Source organism: Nanorana parkeri, unplaced genomic scaffold (assembly GCF_000935625.1).
Source record: "Nanorana parkeri isolate BGI_ZX_2015 unplaced genomic scaffold, ASM93562v1 scaffold595, whole genome shotgun sequence".
Taxonomy (NCBI): domain Eukaryota; kingdom Metazoa; phylum Chordata; class Amphibia; order Anura; family Dicroglossidae; genus Nanorana; species Nanorana parkeri.
Window position 1 is genome coordinate 37,934 of NW_017306863.1, and position 21,791 is coordinate 59,724.

The 21,791-nt window shown below is 41.9% G+C and overlaps 1 protein-coding gene across 1 annotated transcript in view; it reads left to right on the forward strand.

The window, feature by feature from the left end:
* The first annotated feature begins 907 nt into the window (after positions 1–907).
* Positions 908–21,791, forward strand: part of VAV3 (vav guanine nucleotide exchange factor 3) — a 194,169-nt gene continuing 173,285 nt past the window's right edge. The window contains exon 1 of the mRNA XM_018562738.1: positions 908–1,349. Coding sequence (XP_018418240.1) covers positions 1,146–1,349 — 204 coding nt within the window. The 5' untranslated portion in view covers positions 908–1,145. The remainder of the gene's footprint in view (positions 1,350–21,791) is intronic.

Consider the following 21,791-nt stretch of genomic DNA (forward strand, 5'->3'; position numbering starts at 1 on the left):
ACAACAGGCGAGGTGAGTGACTCTACACTGGGCAGACTCTGCATGAAGGAACCTGAGCCTGGACTTCCTAGACAGAAGGTCTAAAATTTGGATTCCTAGACAGAAAGTCTAACATCAATATCCCTAGACTGAAGATCTAACATCAATATCCCTAGACTGAAGGTCTAACATCAGGATCCCTAGACTGAAGGTCTAACATCAGGATCTCTAGACTGAAGGTCTAACATCAGGATCCCTGTGTGGAAGATCTAACATCGGGATCCTTAGACAGGAGATATATTATCAGGATCCCAAGACAGGAGATCTAATAACAGCATAATACCTGGTCAGAAAGCCTAACATCAAGATCCTTGTACAGAAGATCCCTTTAGGGGAGATCTAACATCACAATCCACCAACAGAAAGCCGAACATCAGGATCCCTTTACAGAAGGTCTAACATTGTATCCCTAGACACAAGGTCTAACATCAGGACCCATAGACAAAAAAGTGAACATCATCAGGATCCCTAGGCAGAAAGTCTAACATAAAGACCCTTATACAGAACGTCTAACATCAGCATCTTTAGAAGGGTGGTCTAACATTAGGATCCCTATATAGATGATCTAACATCAGGATCCCTAGACAGAAGGTCTAACATCAGGATCCCTAGACTAAGGATCTAACATCAGGATCCCTAGACTGAGGGTCTACCATCAGGATCCCTAGACTGAGGGTCTACATTCAGGAACCCTAGACTGAGGGTTTACATTCAGGAACCCTAGACTGAGGGTCTACCATCAGGATCCCTAGACTGAGGGTCTAACGTCAGGATCCATAGACAGAAAGCCTAACAGCACGATCTCTAGACTGAGGGTCTAACATCAGGATCCACAGACAGAACATCTAACATCAGGATCTACCCTAAAGCTTTGCATGATGTTTATCCTTCCCTCAAATAATGGCGTACGCTGTTTATTTATTCTCAGGAAGATGTATTCTCAAGAAAACTGAACTTATAACCTGTCTTGAAGTCAAGTATACTCATTATACCTAAAAAAGAGCTTCCATTTCGTGTGAATTGTTCGAATCTTAAACTTGTCCTGTCCATTCATTCTCTAGTGTTCTAATATTGCACTAGCACTTTTGCTCTTTGCACTTGCCATCATGGAGCCTTGGAGACAGTGTGCCCAGTGGCTGATCCGATGCAGGGTGCTACCTCCCAACCACAGGGTGACATGGGACACAGCTCAGGTGTTCGACCTGGCCCAGACCCTTCGAGATGGGGTGCTACTATGTCAACTGCTCAAGAACCTGCACCCCAGCTCCGTCAACCTGAAGGAGATCAACCTGCGACCTCAGATGTCTCAGGTCAGTGACTTCCTATTCTCTAATATTCGTTAAAGTTTATTGCTGGTTTCTATTTATATGTGCCATTAGATTTCACAGTCTTGTGCTAATGCTTTTATATGATGAAATAGTCTCACAACCTTTCTCCACTTTTTACCCCTGAGGAATCCTTAAAATAATTTTCAGGTTCTTGGGGAACCCCTACCAAAAAGGATTATAGTCACAGTTCATGGTACATTTGTTTGATCTACAGGTCAAAAAAGTATTAATTAAAAAAAAAGAAATGTGGTGTACCTGTATACTAGAGTATTTGACACCCAGTGCAAAAAATGTTGTTATCACCCCCCTACAAAATTATTTCCAGTAATAGTTTTGGCATAAATAGTACATGTAGAAAAGAGAGACAATAAATTATTATGGAGTCCTCAGTGTAGAACTGTAGATAGATGTCACCAGCACACGAGAATCATTTGAAATCCAAAGTGTTACCGTAATTTATTGAAACGTCATGTCATCAGAACAAGCGCTTTCGGGGCCAAGCAGGTTCCCCTTCATCAGGCTCAGCGCTTGTTCTGATGACATGATGTTTCAATAAATAAACACCTTGGATAATGATTCTGGTGTGCTGGTGACATCTATCTACAATTATTGTCTGGTGGTGCCATCAGCAGGGTTGGGTATTTCCGGTAAGGAGTGCAAAAAGGCAACTATTTACTTAAGGGGCCCATTCACACCACATCCAGATCATCACCAGACCAGACCAGATTGTTTCTGGACCTAAAATGCATCCTAATGTATCTGTATGCTATTTCTGGCCTCTGTTCACACCAGCGCAGTCCATTCCAGACCAGACCAGACCAGAAAAATACTGCATGTCTCATTTTGTCTGGTCTGGAATGCACTGGAACTGCGGGCAGGTTCCCACAATTTTCCGGACCAGATCTGGTCTGGAAAATGGTGTGAACCTGCCAGTGTAGAACTGACCCCATACATGGGTCATAGGGCAGGTTCATACCATTTTCTGGACCAGATCTGGTCAGGATGGTGAAAACCTGCCCGCAGTTCCCGTTTATTCCAGACCAGACAAGATGAGACATGCAGTATTTTTCTGGTCTGGTCTGGTCTGGAATGGACTGCGCTGGTGTGAACAGAGGCCAGAAATAGCATAGGGATACATTAGGATGCATTTTGGGTCTGGAAACAATCTGGTCTGGTCTGGAGATGATCTAGATGTGGTGTGAATGGGCCCTTAGAAAAAAATTGCCTTCTTGCAACGGCGGTCAGTGTAGGTGGTCCATCATTGCTTTCTGCTCTAGGAACCCTAGCAACCAGAAGGTTACTAGGAACTCTGATTGAGAAGCTCTGGTCTAACCATGTACTATATTATAAAAATCTAACACATTCGTATATATGTAATCAAATTTTTAGTCATTTAATGTTGCAGGACTTGTTTTACATTATTACTAATGGCATCCAGAAATAGAAGCGATTCATCAAGCAACACACTTGAGCTACAATAAATACTGTATGTCTATCTTAATACGAATCAACGTAATAAAAACATTGCTGTGATATTATCAGTGGGATGATATACATATATAACCAGAGGCACATATGTTAATGTAGAGGTTAGGAGCCAGTTATTACCATCTAGGAATTACTAGGTAGCGTTACTATGCCAGGGAACAGAAGTTTCTATTTACAACAATTGAAAAGGCTTTAAAAAGTGAAAGGCTAGATGAACATTTTTAGGCTCATTTGCTACCTACCTGCTGGGTTTTGTGTAACACTGTATGTTGGGCTTATTTATTAAAACAGAGCAAAGAGCACCGGTGTATCTCCTTCAGCTTAAAGATAAAGGCTGATAATATTTAGGCTCATTCTTCAGCTACCTACTTCAGCTTAAAGAAGAGTTTGGGGCAAATTTTGTATTAACCCTTGCAGTGGGGCTGCCAGCACACTGCAAAGGTTTATTGCTTGTTTTCGTCTAGGTACAAAAATAATAGAGTTATACTGACCTAATCCTCAGAGCCGGCTTGTTCTTACACCGGTCCTTGCAGCCTCGCTCCCCCTCCGCTGCAGCGGTCTAGGGATCCTGGTGTCATCACGTCCAATACTTTGTGTATAGATGTGAGGGTGCCTGAGGGACATACTATCGATGCAGCGTAGGAGAACCGAGGCAGGAGGGAGCGATGTGACAGCCGGCCAGTTCAGCAGTTCGGGTGAGTATAACTTTTTTTATTTTTGCACCCAGACAAAAAAAACATTTAACCCTTGCATTGCGGGAGTAGGCCCACTGCAAGGGTTAATACAAAATAATGCCTGAAGTTCTTCTTTAAGGTAACCCTAGATGACAGATGATAGTCATCTGATTTGGCCAACTTATAGGCAGAGCAATGCAACCAGATTTCTGATGGTCACTTTGTGTTAGTGCACACCACTACATGTGCCAGGAACCTGTCAGGGACAGAAAATAGAAGATGCCAATTGCTGACTTATTTTTGAAGATGGAGTCTACAGGGTTGTCATCCTTCTCTACGTGGTGAGTCAATGACCTGGAACAAGCCTGTGCTTATCATTTGCCAGTACACCCGATAAGCGCATGCCTGATACAGGTCCAAACTCAATAGTAAGAGTTAACCTATGGGTACGTTTGCTAGCATCAAACAGGCGCCTACAAAAATGAGCCAACAATAGCAGCCCACTTATTTATTTCATTGCAGGTCCCATTTAATAAACCAGTATGTGCATGTTTATTACTCACAGGTGTGCTATGTACCCTTCCACAGATGTAACCACTATTAAGGGAAACAAGCTTTTTCAAAAAGGCAATGCAAAAAGCAATGGTGAGTTGGAAATTGCTATAACCCAGAGCAGCAGATCACCAATAATTTGTCTACAGTGTCATAATGATATGACAGTAAGTGGATTGGGTGTTATGGTTGTTGCACTTCATCATTGGTGTTTGCATTGCCTTCCTAAATAAATCATCAGTGTTTTGGTATATTAATATCCAGTTATCCTCTGTTTGTCAAAGCATTGTATAAAAAAAAGGAAAACACGTCACTTTTGTGTTGTAAATATGGCTGCATTTTCTGTGAGCCAAATGGACAATGTTATAAGACAACTTCTACGTGGTTGCACCAGTCATGCCAACTCATGCAGAAAATGATGTGCATCAGTTTATTTATGTCCGATATTGTGCACATTAATCAAGCGCTTGTGCCACGGTTCTAAGTTGCAAAGTGCTCTAAAATGTACACCATTACCCAGTGGCATGAATACTCAATGAAGGTACTAGTTGTGAAGTGACCTAGGTGGGCAAGAGTCTAAATAGTAGCAACTGTTATAATCTTCATTTGGGAATTTCAGAAGTAGATCTGAGTCTGTGTTTCTCCATTTTACAAATGTATGTAATATATATAAATATATTTAACATGCATCTCAAATTGATTGTTTTTAGCTAGTTGTAAGCCCGCAGACTGAATGAAAGAAATCTAGCAGTGCATGGCCAGCTTTACATTACCAATCGTTATATGTTAAGAAGGAGGAGCAATGGCTGTGCATTGGCATCTTTCTATTTCATACGACACAATGCCGAATTACCACTTGTATGAATTGGTATCAAATGCTCTACATTAGTGTGCATATAAAACGTGGGGCTTTTCTCTCTGTGTGCCAGTGTTTGTCCCTATGATGAGGCAGCCTGAGGCGGCATCTCTTTGGGTCACATGGGGGGCCGCAAGCAGTGTTTGCAGTCTGCCTGCCGCCCCCTTTCTGGCCAGAATGTCCATAGATGTGTAAGGGCCATACACATCTCTTTGCCCAGCTCTTAGCAACCTGGGACACCCTTGCCGGCTCCTGACGGGCTCATGGCAACCAGTGATTTCACTGAGCTCCTGAGGTGGCAGGACCCCCTTCCCTGTGCCACCTCAGATGGCAAAAAGGCTAGGGACATCCCTGGATCTATATGCCAATAATGTGACATAAGTGATGGCAGTCAGTGAATCCCTGTACATGTTATATATAATATCATGGGTACGTAACACTATCATTTCACTCGGTATGAGCATGTATGAGTGTTGGTACAGACTCTAGGAGTACATATTTTGGTGAATACACAGAGAATGAACACTGCCTTTTATATTAGGCTTCCTATTGACTCTTTGTATCTACACACTGATAATCAGCATGCGGTATTGTTTACTGATACTGAACATGCGGTATTGTTTACTGATACTGAACATAATGAGCTCACTGTACTGAGCAACTGTGCTGAGTTTCATAGTAAGACTAATTACTGTCAATCTGTATTGTATATTGATGAGGAATTGCTGCACACTGAGCACGCTTGGTGTTTATATCATTTGCGCTCCTCGGTGTTCTAATACTTTACACGCCACGATAAATGCATGCTGAGTAGCATGGTAATAATGTAATACAAGTGAAGAAAGTTTGTAGATACACATTTAACATTTACTGGGCTGTCAGCTTTGGCAAAATGCGATGCCGCTGTTTTTTAAAATCCACATGAGGCTACATATGCAGTCGTCATAAGCTCCAAGAGGCACTGCTATTTCAGCTGTGTTTCCTTCTGGTGGGCGGTGGGGTGAAAACGGTCATTGGGGGTGTGTGTTTCATAGTGGAGGATCTCATTGCTGAGTGCTGAGACTGATGCCTGTGTTAATGGGGGTGATGCATCACGAGCAGGCTCAATCGCACAGCCTTATGCCTTGTTCGCATAGGGATTTAGGCTGCGGCTGCGGATTCCTGCAGCAAGAACCTATGTATTGCTGAGACAGGAATCCCAGGTGTGTCTGTACAGATGTGGCCACTGTGCCCAGGCTGTCTGCGTCCAGGGACAATCATCTATCCCAAGCAGGTAATGGTACCATGTACAGTATGATTTACAGATGACAGATGGAGCCGCTGTCAGCGTCTTATTAACTGGAAGTGGCACAACGGCCACATGTGTTCAAACACACCTGGTATTCCTGCTGAAAGAATCTGTAGGTTCATGCAGCAGGAATTCCCAGCCGCACATTATATCCCGTGTGAATCTATAGAGCCGTGTGAATGTAGCCAAGTGACAAGGTAAATTGCCTTGTCTTGAGTTCGGTGTGCACTGGGCATTTCTTCCAACGCATCAGGTGTGAATGGGCCCTAAAGCAGGAACATCTAAATGCCATACTTCCCACATAACATCTCCTGCGTTTAGAAAAGTGGAACGGAGGACTTCAAGCGTGAATGAAGCCTTACCGCACAGACATAGGCATATTTAAAATGGCACTGCAAAGGGTATTGAGGATTTGCAGTCACTGGAGTACCCCTCAACAACCAGCCAGATTTCCCTGTACTGCCCAGATAAGGGAAAGGTGAATTCTGAAATATTGAATGTTTTGTACTTTGACCATTGCATTTGACATACATCTAATAATGTATAGTATATTAAAGTGTATGTTAAGCCAAAAAACATTGTTCAAGTTTTGGATAGAGTGGGGAAGGATTGGAACGGCTGTCACCTTTTCACTGCTATCTGGGGCTCCGATGTAACCTCACTTCCTGTCCTATTGACAACAGGAAGAGGGGCACAAACAGAAATAAAATTCTACCAGGGGGTCTAGCCCTTCACTACTCTACTAATGAAAATCATTTTGATTTCTGTCTGTGTTGCTATTGCAGTGTTCTTCTCACGTCCTGTATGGTCAAATGGCGTGAACAGGACAGGTAGTGAGGATACACCTCTCTAACAAAGCACCAAATAGCAGTATTCAATTTTAAGGGGGTTCTAATCCTTTCCCACTATATCCAAAACTAAAATATATCCAAAACTAAAATCAGAATACCCGGGCAGTGACTGCTAAAATTTTTTACAGCCCAGGTCCTTCAACCACAGTCAGTTGAGTAATACACTTTTTGTCGAGTCAGCAGGGTCACCCACTGTTCGAATTTCAGCTGCTTTCTGCGAATTGGAAAAAAATCTGACAGTGTGGGGCTGGTTTTAGGGCTAAAAATCTCAGTGAAAAGTACGTATTGATAAAGTCTTTAGCAGAGGAACTGTCTCTGTACAGTATAATATAGGAAGTGGTGTGGTTGACTGCACTTAACCTGCGTGTCGTCATAGGCTTTGCAACACATTACAGAGACTTAAAGGAAACTCGTCTTCAGAGAAATATGGGGGATGCCAATGCCAACCGTCTCCTAAAAATGCTAGTTGCCTGGCTGTCTTGCCCAGAACAAAGGTGGCAATGTGAACTAAGAATGAAGTCAGGTGTCGGTGACCCTCCTCCAGGACTTGAGTTGCTCTCAGCCAGGGGTGGGCAAACTCCGGCCCTCCAGCTGTTGTAGAACTAAAATTCCCATGAGGCATTGCAAGATTTTCACTGCCAAAGGCATGACTACCAGAGCCAGATGCATAATGGAATTTTTGTAGTTTCACCACAGCTGGAGGGCCAGAGTTTGCCCACCCCTGCTCTATGCGAACCGAATGCTGTGTACATTTGTGTATTGTTTCATTTTCATACATTCCACACTTTCGTTTTTAAAGGATTGTGTTGCTGCGAGCCCTGTTTGGTTAAATGATGTACTATGAACCGTGTACTGGTATACCGATAATTATTCTTATTATACAGGATTTATATATGCCAATAGTTTGGGCAGTGCTTTACAAAATGAGGACATTACATTGCAATACACATTAAGACAAGATGGTAACGAGGGCCCTGCCTGGATAATCTTGAATAGCTGGACAGTGTCTCTTGATCCCTGTCTTTATTAAAGGTGTAAAAAAAACTTTCACAAAGATATTTTCCTCACTAGCCACAAAGGATATAAATCTACTTTGTGTACACCAAATGCCTTTGCAACCACAGTTATTGCCTTGTAAAAGTAGTGGTGACATCATCACTGTGCTGCCCTTAGCCTGGACTGTGGGAGGGACCAAGCAGGTCCCACCCATTACAGGCTGCCTGTGTTCTATCAAAGTTTGTGACTGCATTAGAATGTGTGACCGTTGACGTGGTCACACATTTGAATGTAATCCCTCCCAGTTTTTCGCAGGTGGAATGTGTGACCGGCAAAAGGTGAATTACAGCGCTTTCTCAGCTGTTCCAGGGCAGATCGACATCGCAGATTGTATGTGCAGAAGAACCGATCTGCAAGTGTGATCTCACATTCCACAAAGTCGGATAGTAGTGACATTTCAGGACCGATCAGCTGTTCCAGTGCAGATCGGTTCTCCTGCACATACCATCTGTGATGCCGATCTGCCCTGGATCAGCTGACAAAGCGTTGGAATTCTTCACCTTTTGCCGGTAACATATTCCACCGCTGAAAAACTGGGCAGGATTACATTAAAATGTGTGACTATGTGACCGGTCACACAGTCCACGGCTGTCACAATCTTTGATAGAACAACTGCAAAAAAATACTGGAGGGGTGGATACAAGACCAGTTACCCTGCACGAGGAGAGAGAGCAGCAATGCCTGGTCTTCATTACAGGAAGCCTTGCACAGAGGGAAAGTTTCACACTGGATTACTCCACAGAGCTGGACAAAATACACAAAGAACACCACAATCCAAGTATAAAAATACACATACCTCTTGTATTTAACCAACACATGCTTATCCCCGAGTTCAGCAAGAGAAACCTTTTTTTCTGTTGTTTTCATGCAAACGTGATACAGATCATTAAAAAAATATAAAAATAATGCCATAACCTCCTGATCTGCATTATGTTCCTTGTCAGTGACACAGAAAGTATTGCAGCCAGATGTCAGCATACCATACAGGGAAATAGCATTTTGCAATTTTGCATTGAGTAAGGTTTTGTTCGCTAAATGTCTTTGTCTGTCCAGAAAGCTTGGTCTGCATGTGACCGTCAAGGATTGGAGCTGGATTGCATCATTTTGGAGTATTTTGATCCACAGGAGTGTATCATGTACAAGTATAATAAGTGACCGTATTGCTTATAACCTCTCTCCATCCAATTTTACATTTACATTTTGGACCATGCTTCAGGGGTTGGCAACTTTGGCTCTCCAGCTGTTGTGGAACTACAGGTCCAATTAGGCACTGAAGGTCTGATAGTTACAGGCATGACTCCCAGAGGCAGAGGAATTATGGGATTTGTAGTTAAAGCACAGCTTGAGGGCTGGAGTTGCCCACCCCTGTGCTACACCCATATTTAGAGTGTAACATTAAACATCTTATCTATGCCAAAAAAATAATGGTACATAAAATTAGCTAGTCAATATTTGGCGAAATCGAGGTGTGCAGCCAAGAGGGTGATGGTGCAAGATAGTTACACATTCTGTTAAATTAACTATATGCACTGCGACATATGGCGTTGCACCAAAAAAGGATGTCTTAGTTTATCTGACTCATTGGGGGTTATTCACTAAAAGGTGAAGGGTTTGGAGAAGGCAGGAGAAGTGAACAATCTAGGACAAAATAGCTGATTTGGAAAAATTCTCCAATTCAGCTCACTTTCCAGTTCAGCTATGTTGTCCTAGATTGTTCACTTCTCCTACCTTCTCCAAACTCTTCACCCTTTTGTGAATAACCCCCATTATCTTTCCTCTGGCTTCGGTAGTGCGGGTGGTGACGCCATCGTCCTGTAGACGAGATCCCGAGGAATGGCGAGTACCCCAAATCTTGTGGAAAGACGATGCAGCACAATGCTGGGCGCATTTTCTCAGTGAGGCTTGGGCTACTCTACATTCTCCAGATCTTTCCAAAAGGAGGATGATGACACCTTTGCCTAGGACCCGCCGCCAGAAGCCAGGTAAGGTTAGCATAATATGTAACTTTTTCCCCTACAGATTTTTCTTTAGAGCGGAACTCCAGGATTTTTACAACTTATTAAAGAAAAAGTTTTTTTAAAAACATAATTGACAGACTGTGGGTCTGTCAATTCTAGTGTTCAGTGTACAGGTGGTAGTGTGTGCTTAACAAAAGTACGACAATCAATGGGATGTGGTACAACCGCATTGCGCGGTGGTGAGCTCATAGAACGTAATGAAATGGCAATAAAGTTCTACAAAAAAAAGAAACAGTGAGATGTGGCTTGATCGATTGCAATGGCACTGTTCGGGGACACGTCCCCCAGCAGCCCTGTGGTTGAGTGTGGCTGCTGGTATGAACATACCCTTAGGCACATTGTTTATCCAGCTCCTGATGTTTGCCCTCTTCTGTAGAAAGAAGTATCGGTTGGAAGGAGTATGAGGTTGGAAGGAGGAGTGAGTTATTGGAGTGCATCACACAAAGTTGCCATCTGCCCAGAAATTAATGGATTGTTCACAAAACACTAGACAGAGCTATCCATGAAGTCATTCAAATAAAATAACTGTTCTTTAAAAAAAGTATTGATTGATTTTTTCCCCCTCTGATTTTAAACAATCAGCTCTCATCTCATATCATATCATTAACATGTTCATTTCATCTTCAACATGTAGTTAATTTGTAATCCTTTTAAATCTATGGTCTGTCCCCCCTCGCCGCTATGGTTATCGGGGTCCCCCGCTCTTCTGGGGGATCCAGACCACAACATTGATTTCAGGATGGAGAGCGGGGAGCAGACCGGAGAATGTCCATTTTCCGATCAGTGAGACAGTATCGCTGTACTCTTAGTCTTCCTGTCTCAGCTTCACAGGAGATGGAGCCTGGAGGAGAAAAAGAGAACCTGTCACTACCAAATGCTATCACATAGGGGCTTATTATCGCCTGTGTGATAGCAATAAAGTTATGTGAAAAAAAAAAATAAAGTGAAAAAAGTGAAAAGTTATACAATAAATAAGATTAAAAAAGTGATAAAGAAGTAAAAAAACCAAAATAAATAAAAATAAAAAATAAATTAAAAAGTGATAAAAAAGTAAAAAGATATGAAATAAACAGAAATAAAAAAAATAAAAAAAGTGATAAAAAAGTAAAAAATAATAACTGCATGCTGCGGTCCAGGTTCACTTTGATCCCTGCTGCACTCCCCACCTGTATCAGCAGAGGCAGCGGAGATCGGAGGTGGCACAGACCGCTGCAGGCAGCACCCAGTAGGGTGGAGAGACTAGCTGTCAGCTGCTATGACTCGGCATTCCCCTCCCCTGCCCTACTGTGCCCCGCTGTGACGTGCCCCTCTTTGCCTCGCCATGCCTGAGGAGTGGACCTGACTGAGAACTTTCTCTTTCAGGTCCCTCTTCTGCTGATTGACAGCAGGCAGTGGGTGCAATAGCCAGCTTGCTATTGGCTATTGCAATTTGAAATAGCCAATAGCAGGATGGCTATTGCACCCGCCCCTGTGAACGTGCCCATACTAACGGAAACACAAGTCGGGTGCACCTACGTACGAAAATGACGATTGCGCTACACGTGTCAGGTATGGACGCGTGTGCCATATAAAACTATAATTGGAAATTACAACTGTCATTAAAAATAAAGCTTTGGCTCCTTGATTCAAAGCAAATTTGTCAAGCCCTGACATAATGGGTTAAACGAAACTTATCACATGTGAAACAGAGGCTACCATTGTTGAACTCTTTTTCTGAAAATGTTAGTAGCCTGGCTTTTTGATTCAATACTTTAAGTCATTGTAGGTACAAAGTAGATACAGTAGATATGGACAGCTGGCCTTTATGCTCTAAACGTGAGTCTGAAAGACTCATTCTAGGTCATTGGCTCCTAGTATTGAAAGAGCCAGAGACCAATTGGGGCAGCATTATAGCCAGGTCTAAGAAGGAATATATCTCTGTATGTTTCTCATGATCATGATGATGATAGTGCGTACAGGGCTGGTGCTACCACTAGGCAAACTAGGCAGCAGCCTAGGACGCACTGCTGCCTAGGGCACAGCTCTGACCACTCATCCTCCCATAGCGCCCCCCCCCATCTATTTCAAATTGCAAAAGCCAATAGCAGGCTGGCTATTGCACCTGCCCACTGAGCAGAGCAGCGGAACTCAGAGACAATTTTCTCTCTCAGGTCCGCTCCTCTGCTCAGTGTATGGGGGTTTCAATAGCAAGTCTGCTATTGGCTATTTCAAATTAAAGTAGCCAATAGCAGTCTGGCTATTGCTCCCAGCTGCTTATATGCCTGCAGAGGATGCTAGCTGGCAGGAGAACAGAGGGTGCCGCACGGGGGTTGCGCCATGGGAGGGGGGCTGAGGGGTGCTGGTCTTGCCTAGGGCGCAAAATAGTTTAGCACCAGCCCTGCTCATGATGCATTTCTTTTAGTACCATAGGGACATATTAAAATTAAGGCACCTTTAATGGATTGTTTTGCGGTCTTAGATAAAAACTAAACATGCCATGTATTTATGAGAAGCTGAATTTTTGCAAACTCTGACATCAGTCAGGATTCTAGAAATGGCTGTATTTCTCTGTTACCTTTCAGTTTAAAGATGTTTCTCTCCTCACTGTGGGATCCCTGCTTGTTTAAATTTCCACTGTACCCCTGCTTGTCATGCTGTACTAGATCTGCAGAAAAGGAAGCTATTGTCTTTCTACTTCCTGCATTATAGTCAACGTGGGATGATATTGGTTCCTTCCATCTGCTTTCAACCTTCAAGTTTGTTTTTCTTATGCAGAAGCCATTGAAGATTCCGCTCTTACATTCACTTTTAAATGTGCAGCACAGTTGAAAAGATGTGCATATTTAGACCAGCTTTTCTCAACAATGTGTTCTGGAGGAACCCTTGAAAAATCCTGGAAATGATTTTCAGATCCACAGCGCATGGTACATTATGTGTGATCAGTGACTTATATAGATATAGTAATAAATGACAGAATAAATAATAAAATAAACCTTTTCTCAATGTGAAACCAGTGCTTGTTTTTTGCTTTAGAAAAAACACTTGCATTGATGTTTTGTGGCAAGAATATGTTTGCATTGGCATCCAGTGGTAATAATTAGGGATGCACCGATACCGAGTATTTGGACGAGTGGTAATAATTAGGGATGCCTATCCCGATTCCTGAACTCCCGGTATCAGGAAGCTGGGCGTCGAGTCATTACACGCTGCCCAGCTTCCTGATTGGCCGGGAAGCCAGCGCCATGCTCCCTTGTAAGGGAGCATGGAGCTGCCTTTCCCGGCCAATCAGGAATCTGAGGGGCAGGTAATGCCTCCCCCCTGGTTTCATGATTAGCCAGGAAGCCAGCTCCATGCTCCCTCGTCACTTAGTGGCGATGGAGCATGGGGCCGGCTTACATCCAATTAGGAAGCTGGGTGGTGTGTAATGACTCGCCGACCAGTTTCCTGATTGGTGAGGAAGCTGGCCAGTCCCGAGAGTCATTAACCACCCCCTGGCTTCCTAATTGACCAGAAAGCTGACACCATGCTTCCTCGTCACCTGGTGACGAGGGAGCATGGAGACGACTTCCAGGCTTAACGGGAAGTCGGACAACGAGTCATTACACATCGCCCGGCTTCCCAGCTACTCAGGAAGGTTCCTTATTGGGACTTCCGGTATCGGTGAGTACCAAAAAAAAATATCCGTACTCGTTCTTGATACCGAAAAAACTATATCGGTGCATCGCTACTAAAAATGATTATCATTGGTGTTCAGTGTCAAAAATATTTAGCGTTGGTTTTCAATGGCAAAAGTACTTGCATTGGTGTTCAGTGGAAAAAATATGTTGCGTTTATGTTCGGTGTTAGGATTATTTTGCATTGGTGTTCAGTGGCAATCATTTCCCATCCCATGGAATTTACCGGACATACCAGAGCAACTCCTGAGCTACTATACCTTGCTAGCGATTTCAGACATAGAACTCTAGTTCTATGTCTCCACACTATAGGTTACATGTTCATACACTGCAGCTGTAGCTAGTGGTGGAACCATAAAGGCTCTATTGGGGCATACAAATAGTGGCCAGCAGCAGAAACTCTTTGGAACCTCTAATGGATCCCTGGGGTTTTGTGGAACTCTGGTTAAGAAGCTGTGATTGAGATAAAAAGACATGTAAAAAGTTTTTTTATATGATGAAAGCAGCTAGTGCCTTGAAAGCTAGGTATGCTTTCCACTACAGTTAGTCTTTATTATTTTACATTCTTTGTTTAAAGTTTTTACATATGAATACAAAACAGACTTCCATCTGGACAGCATATCCAGCATAGACATTACCGATTGCCGCTTGATATATACATTTAAATAAATATAATTACATAACTTATTTTTATTCTTCTACTAAACAATCCAAATACATACATACTGTACATACACATACATATAATTACTCCCTACATAGATAAAGACAAACAAAAAAACCCCTCCTAATTTATATACCTCATCATATTAGGGCCATTATTAGTGTGCCAATGACATCACCAAACCATAATCTGCATTTTTCTTAAATTCAAACCACCCTGCCCATATAGTGTTGCTGTAAAGGACCGGTGATATCGGGCTAAACAAAAAGGCAAGTTTAAGTTTTTCCAAATAATGTTTATTTATTATATGACTACAACATAATTTCAATTCAGTTATTACACCCCAATAAAAACATTTAATGGACCATTCTTTGCTGTTAATTGTATCTGTCATCAGTGCACACAGCAAGCATATGCTTATGCAGGTAAAAATGAAATATTAGGATATACAGGGACCAGAAAGTAAAGGTAGTGATCAATATCTAGGACAACATGAGTCATTAAAAAGGTTGATAGTGCAGGTATTGGCTTCATTAGTAGGAGCTGTGCACTTGTATAAGTCAGTAGTGGTCGATGATGAAGAGTGAAACAAGGGGCTTTGTATAGTATGTCTGCTAAGATGACCCAAATCTACATCAGAAATGGCAATAAAGTTAGTTTCAAGCAAATGCTCATTCTAAGGTACTCGTAGACAAAAGAAGGTCATCGCCCATTTCTGAGGAAATGGCAGGATCGCCTTAATTATCTAACCTTATTGTTCCACCAAGATAGCATATGTAATTGTATATTTCTGAGTGAGTGTTGGTTATCAAGAGGTTGATACATGTCCTAACATCTACCTTCTGTCTCATTATTGTGGCCTACTATGCTCAGTTCAATATTTCAGCTCATGAGACATTGATTAGAACAACTTATGATCTTGTAATGTTATATATAAAATGTATCTTATAAATTTTTTTTACTAGAGACACTTTCAGAAAGAACAACCATCCTGGAATTCTATAATCCAATAATTTACATTATGGTGGTGGAATTTTTTAACTATAGCATCCAGGTGTGACAAGGTAGAGAAAACACGTTTTAAAAAAAATATAAAACAGTACAAAAAGATTTTGTTTTTACATAGAAAAAGAGACAATATCTTGAAAATTCATGAATGTATGATTAAATCATCAGTGACATTGCGTTCACATTATCACATATTTTCTGACCACTGTTAACAAATGAAGTATTGTTACCAATATCCCATTTCACACATGCTTGTTAGGTCAGATTGAATGTTTACATAATGCTTGTATGTTACATATAGAGGCCAGACAGACAGTGGGAATGTGACAAAACATGATGGTTACCCAGGACAGTAGGGAACACAAGTGGAGCTGCAATAGACCAAACAAAAATCAAGCTTTTGTACATATCCTCTTATGCAAATCTTATGCAAATATGATCATTTTGTGAACAATCCTATTGATCTTACGAACGTGTTACATTGTCATTATATCAATCGTGAACTGTGTCTATTTTATCACGTATTAAAACCCATTCAGGTTTTTACTCAAATTATACACTGCCTAACCAAAACAAAAGTCACACACTGTAATGTTTTACTAGCCCCCTTTAGCTTTGATTACGGCACACATTATTATTACTATTATGATACAGGGTTTATAAAGCACCAACAGTTTGCACAGCGCTTTACAAAATGGGGTTGGCAGTACAGTTTCAATACAATTTCAGTACAATATTGTTAAATGGACCCTGGTCGTGAGAGCTTACAATCTAGTAGGAGGGGCAAGTGTTACAAAAGGTAACAATTGTTTAGACTGAGTTAGTGGAAGAAGTAAAAGGACAGATATTTTGAGGTGGGAAAGACCTCCCTGAAGAGATGAGTTTTCAAGGATCGTCTAAAGGTGGACAGAATAGGAGATAAGTGGACAGGTTGGGTTAGGGAGTTCCAGAGGATGGTAGACACTCTGGAGAAGTCCTGGAGGTGAGCATGGGAGGAGGTGATGAGAGAGCTAGAGAGCAGGAGGTCATGAGAGGAGCGGGCGGTTTGGGAGATACTTTGAGAGGAGGTTGGAGATGTAGTAGGGATGCGGATAGTTGCGGATGCATATTCGCCGCGGCATCCTTATGATAAGCTTATGCAATGTCACAACATTTATTTCTGTCCCGAGTTGCAATAGTTTTTCACCAAGATCTTGTAGTGATAATGTAAGAGTCAGATAATTGTTTAAAGTCTTCTCGAGCACATCCCAGAGATTCTCATTGGGGTTAAGGTCTGGACTCTGTGGTGGCCAATCCATGTGTGAAAATGATGCCTCGTGCTCCCTGAACCACTCTTTCACAATTTGAGCCTGATGAATCCTGACATTGTCATCTTGGACTATGCCCAATGTGCCATTAGGGAAGAAAAAATCCATTGATGGAAAAACCTGATCATTCAGTATATTCTGTTAGGCAGCTGATCTCGATTTTTGGGGACATAATATTGCTGAACCTAGACCTGACCAACTGAAGCAACCCCTGTAGCTCCTATTTGTTTAGCTAAATCCCGGCAGCCAGGAAGCATATTTAATTTATACATTTGATAATTCTCCAAAAACACAAACAAATATTAATGAGTATATGGATTTATTAAATTCAGTTCTTAAATGACTTTTCATTGCATACTTGTAGACTTGTTTATACCATAAACGGTAACGTCAGAGGCACCTGTATTTTCAGCATTCCAAATGGTTTGCTATGGAAACCTTGACACTCTCCTAGTAGTGAAGACAAATAAATGCTCACAAATCTTTTTTATTCATGTCTAGGAATCCTAGAAAATGCAACCCGATGTTCTCTTAGCAAAGTGAATGTTCAATTAGCCCAGTGAATATGATGAAGTTGTGTTCACTTTGAATACCCAATCATGTTCAGTGGAAAAAGAACAGAACACAGCTTTTCACTGTTCACTAAGCTAAGCGAACATTTACTTTGTAAAGTGAATTTTTTTTTATTGTGTTAGTAGATATTCAATGACGCTACTATGAACTAAAGATCACATGTTTTTCAGCAATTTTTCAGAGAAGGTTATATTGAGGGGAATTTATCAAAACTGGAGCAGACAACATCTGGAGCAGCTGTGCATGGCAACCAATCAGCCTCTCTGTTTCATTTTCAAATCTTAACTGAACAGACTGAAGAGAGGAGCTGATTGGTTGCCATGCACAGCTGCTCCAGATGTTGTCGGCTCCAGTTTTGATAAATTCCCCTCAATATAACCTTCTCTGAAAAATTGCTGAAAAACATGTGATCATGAGTTCATGCTAAGCTCCTCTTCCGCATTTAACGGATCAGTTGGTTTGGTGGGCGGAGCCAAGTGACGGCCGCTCTGCATGTTGCGTTCCACTCTGGAGCGCAAGCCGTGAATGTCGGCATGGGGATCTATCTGCTGCGCTCCAGGTGAGACGCTATATGACGAACATGTTTAAGCAAGATTGCATGTGGATGATATGAAGTATGGATAATGTAAAGGGTAAAAGAGATTTGCATATATGCACACATGCATAATTTTGAACTTGCAATTTTGGAGTGTTTTATAAGAAAAGATACTTCACTTCTCTGATGTAATATTATTATTATTATTATACAGGATTTATATAGCTCCAACAGTTTGCACAGCACTATACAAAATAAAGGGAGATAGTACAGTTACAATACCAATACACATATATTATACAATACAATACCAACCTCAATAATTTCAGACCTATCTCCTTACTCCCTTTCACCTCTAAACTCCTAGAACGCCTCATCTACAACCGCCTGAGTTGCCACCTCGCTAATAACAACCTTTTGGACCCCTTTCAGTCCGGCTTTCGCCCCAAACACTCCACTGAAACCGCCCTCCTAAAACTCACCAATGACCTAATAACCGCTAAAAACAACGGCCACTATTCCTTACTCTTGCTATTAGACCTTTCTGCTGCTTTTGACACTGTTGACCACCCGCTGCTCCTCAAAAAACTCCACTCGCTTGGCCTACAGAGGGGAATTTATCAAAACTGGAGCAGACAACATCTGGAGCAGCTGTGCATGGCAACCAATCAGCCTCTCTGTTTCATTTTCAAATCTTAACTGAACAGACTGAAGAGAGGAGCTGATTGGTTGCCATGCACAGCTGCTCCAGATGTTGTCGGCTCCAGTTTTGATAAATTCCCCTCAATATAACCTTCTCTGAAAAATTGCTGAAAAACATGTGATCATGAGTTCATGCTAAGCTCCTCTTCCGCATTTAACGGATCAGTTGGTTTGGTGGGCGGAGCCAAGTGACGGCCGCTCTGCATGTTGCGTTCCACTCTGGAGCGCAAGCCGTGAATGTCGGCATGGGGATCTATCTGCTGCGCTCCAGGTGAGACGCTATATGACGAACATGTTTAAGCAAGATTGCATGTGGATGATATGAAGTATGGATAATGTAAAGGGTAAAAGAGATTTGCATATATGCACACATGCATAATTTTGAACTTGCAATTTTGGAGTGTTTTATAAGAAAAGATACTTCACTTCTCTGATGTAATATTATTATTATTATTATACAGGATTTATATAGCTCCAACAGTTTGCACAGCACTATACAAAATAAAGGGAGATAGTACAGTTACAATACCAATACACATATATTATACAATACAATACCAACCTCAATAATTTCAGACCTATCTCCTTACTCCCTTTCACCTCTAAACTCCTAGAACGCCTCATCTACAACCGCCTGAGTTGCCACCTCGCTAATAACAACCTTTTGGACCCCTTTCAGTCCGGCTTTCGCCCCAAACACTCCACTGAAACCGCCCTCCTAAAACTCACCAATGACCTAATAACCGCTAAAAACAACGGCCACTATTCCTTACTCTTGCTATTAGACCTTTCTGCTGCTTTTGACACTGTTGACTACCCGCTGCTCCTCAGAAAACTCCACTCGCTTGGCCTACAAGACTCTGCTCTCTCATGGTTCTCATCCTACTTATCTACGCGCTCCTTCAGTGTCACCTACAATTTTAACTCCTCCCCTCCTCTTCCTCTTTCTGTAGGGGTCCCCCAAGGCTCTGTCCTTGGACCCCTCCTCTTCTCCATCTACACCTCCTCCCTTGGTCAACTAATAACCTCACATGGCTTCCAATACCATCTCTATGCAGATGACACTCAAATTTATCTTTCCACTCCACAACTCTCCCCCTCAGTGTCCTTGCGTGTCACTAATCTACTAAATGACATATCAGTCTGGATGTCACAACATTTCTTAAAACTCAACCTTTCAAAAACTGAGCTCATGATATTTCCTCCACCCCGTGCACCTTCCCCCAACATTTCAGTTGTGATTGATAACACAACTATCCAACCCTCCCCTCATGCCAAGGTCCTAGGTGTCATCCTTGACTCGGACCTCACCTTTCTTCCCCACATCCAATCGCTATCCAAATCCTGCCGCCTTCACCTTCGTAACATCTCAAAAATACGCCCCTTCCTCACCAATGACACCGCAAAACTACTCATACACTCCCTTGTTATCTCTCGTCTTGACTATTGTAACTCCCTCCTCATTGGCCTTCCACTACACAGGATATCCCCCCTTCAGTCTATCATGAATGCAGCTGCCAGACTCATTCACCTTACCAACCGCTCAGTGTCTGCATCCCCCCTCTGCCAATCCCTCCACTGGCTTCCACTCGCCCAGAGGATAAAATTCAAAATATTAACAGTCACTTATAAAGCCATCCACAACTCTGCCCCCGGATATATCTCAGACCTTGTCTCAAAATATCACCCTAACCGTCCACTCCGCTCTTCCCTAGACCTCCTGCTTTCCAGCTCCCTTGTCCACTCCTCCCATGCTCGCCTCCAGGACTTCTCTAGAGTCTCTCCCATCCTCTGGAATTCTTTACCCCAACCTGTCCGTCTGTCACCCACCGTGACTGCCTTTAGGCGTTCCCTAAAGACTCATCTCTTCAGGGAAGCCTATCCCACCGCAACCTAACCACTGAACCTTCACATTCTCACATAATTCATTCCCACAGCTACCTCATGTATCATTTCCCCCTCCTCTTTTAGATTGTAAGCCCTCAGGGGCAGGGCCCTCCTTACCATCTTGTCTTGAATTGTATTGTAACTGTTATGTCTTCCTTATATTGTAAAGCGCTGCACAAACTGTTGGCGCTATATAAATACTATGTAATAATAATAATAATAATACTACAATTCAATACAAGAGGATTAGGTGGGCCGTGCTCGTGACAGCTTACAATCTATAAGGGAGGGGCAAGTGATACAAAAAAGGTAAAAAATGTGAGGGATGAGCTCATGGAGAAAGTGGAAGTATAGTTTTTGGGTGGGATACGGTTCTGTGAAGAGATGGGTTTTCAGGGATCACCTAAAGGCAGACAGAATAGGAGATAGCCAGGCGACTTGGGGTAGATGGTTCCAGTTGATGGGAGAGGCTCTGAAGTAGTCCGGGAGGCAAGCATGAGAGGAAGTTTCAAGAGGGCTAGAGAGCAGGAGGTCTTGGATACAGCAGAATGAGGTATTATTGAATATAGTTTTTAGTTTTTAATCTGTGCTTAATGGATATCTACGATGTCAATTGAAAGCTGCTGTACTATAGACAACTACGTCCAGATGAATGTTTTACGAAATATACAGTGCTAATAATTCAATAAAAAGGGAATGGATCTATAACTCTGATGACCTGTTGAAGTGTGTACACCATCTAATCTTATATACATATACAAATCTAATATCCGTGATATGATTATAAACCAATATTAAATATAAATAAATGAATAAATCAATTCGTGGAGGCCGTTCTATAAATTAGATGCTGACCTCGTGCAAAAAACAACAGTTTGTGCCAAAAAGATTGGGTCTAGTCCTAACATTGGTGTCTATGCCTCATTCCTTGAATTTCACATAAATCCTAATATATGTGTATCAATTAGATATGTGTATATTAAGTTGATGTTAATTAAATATAAATAAAAGTGATTTATCTATATAATGAGTGAAAACCTTTTTTGAGTTATGCAAAATCACTGTAATCAGTATCCTTATACATAAACTCATGAAATGGATATGATTATACCCTATGGACAAGTAATAAATACCACAATGTTCCTTAGGTGCTAATAACATATACACTGTGAACAGTCCATAATATAATGAAAAAAAGTCTCTGTACAATATATATATATATATATATATCTCCAATCGGTGCAATAATGTAAGACCTCCAGAAATCCAGAGGTTTAGTGAAATTTGCTGGAGATCATATAGGTGTCATATA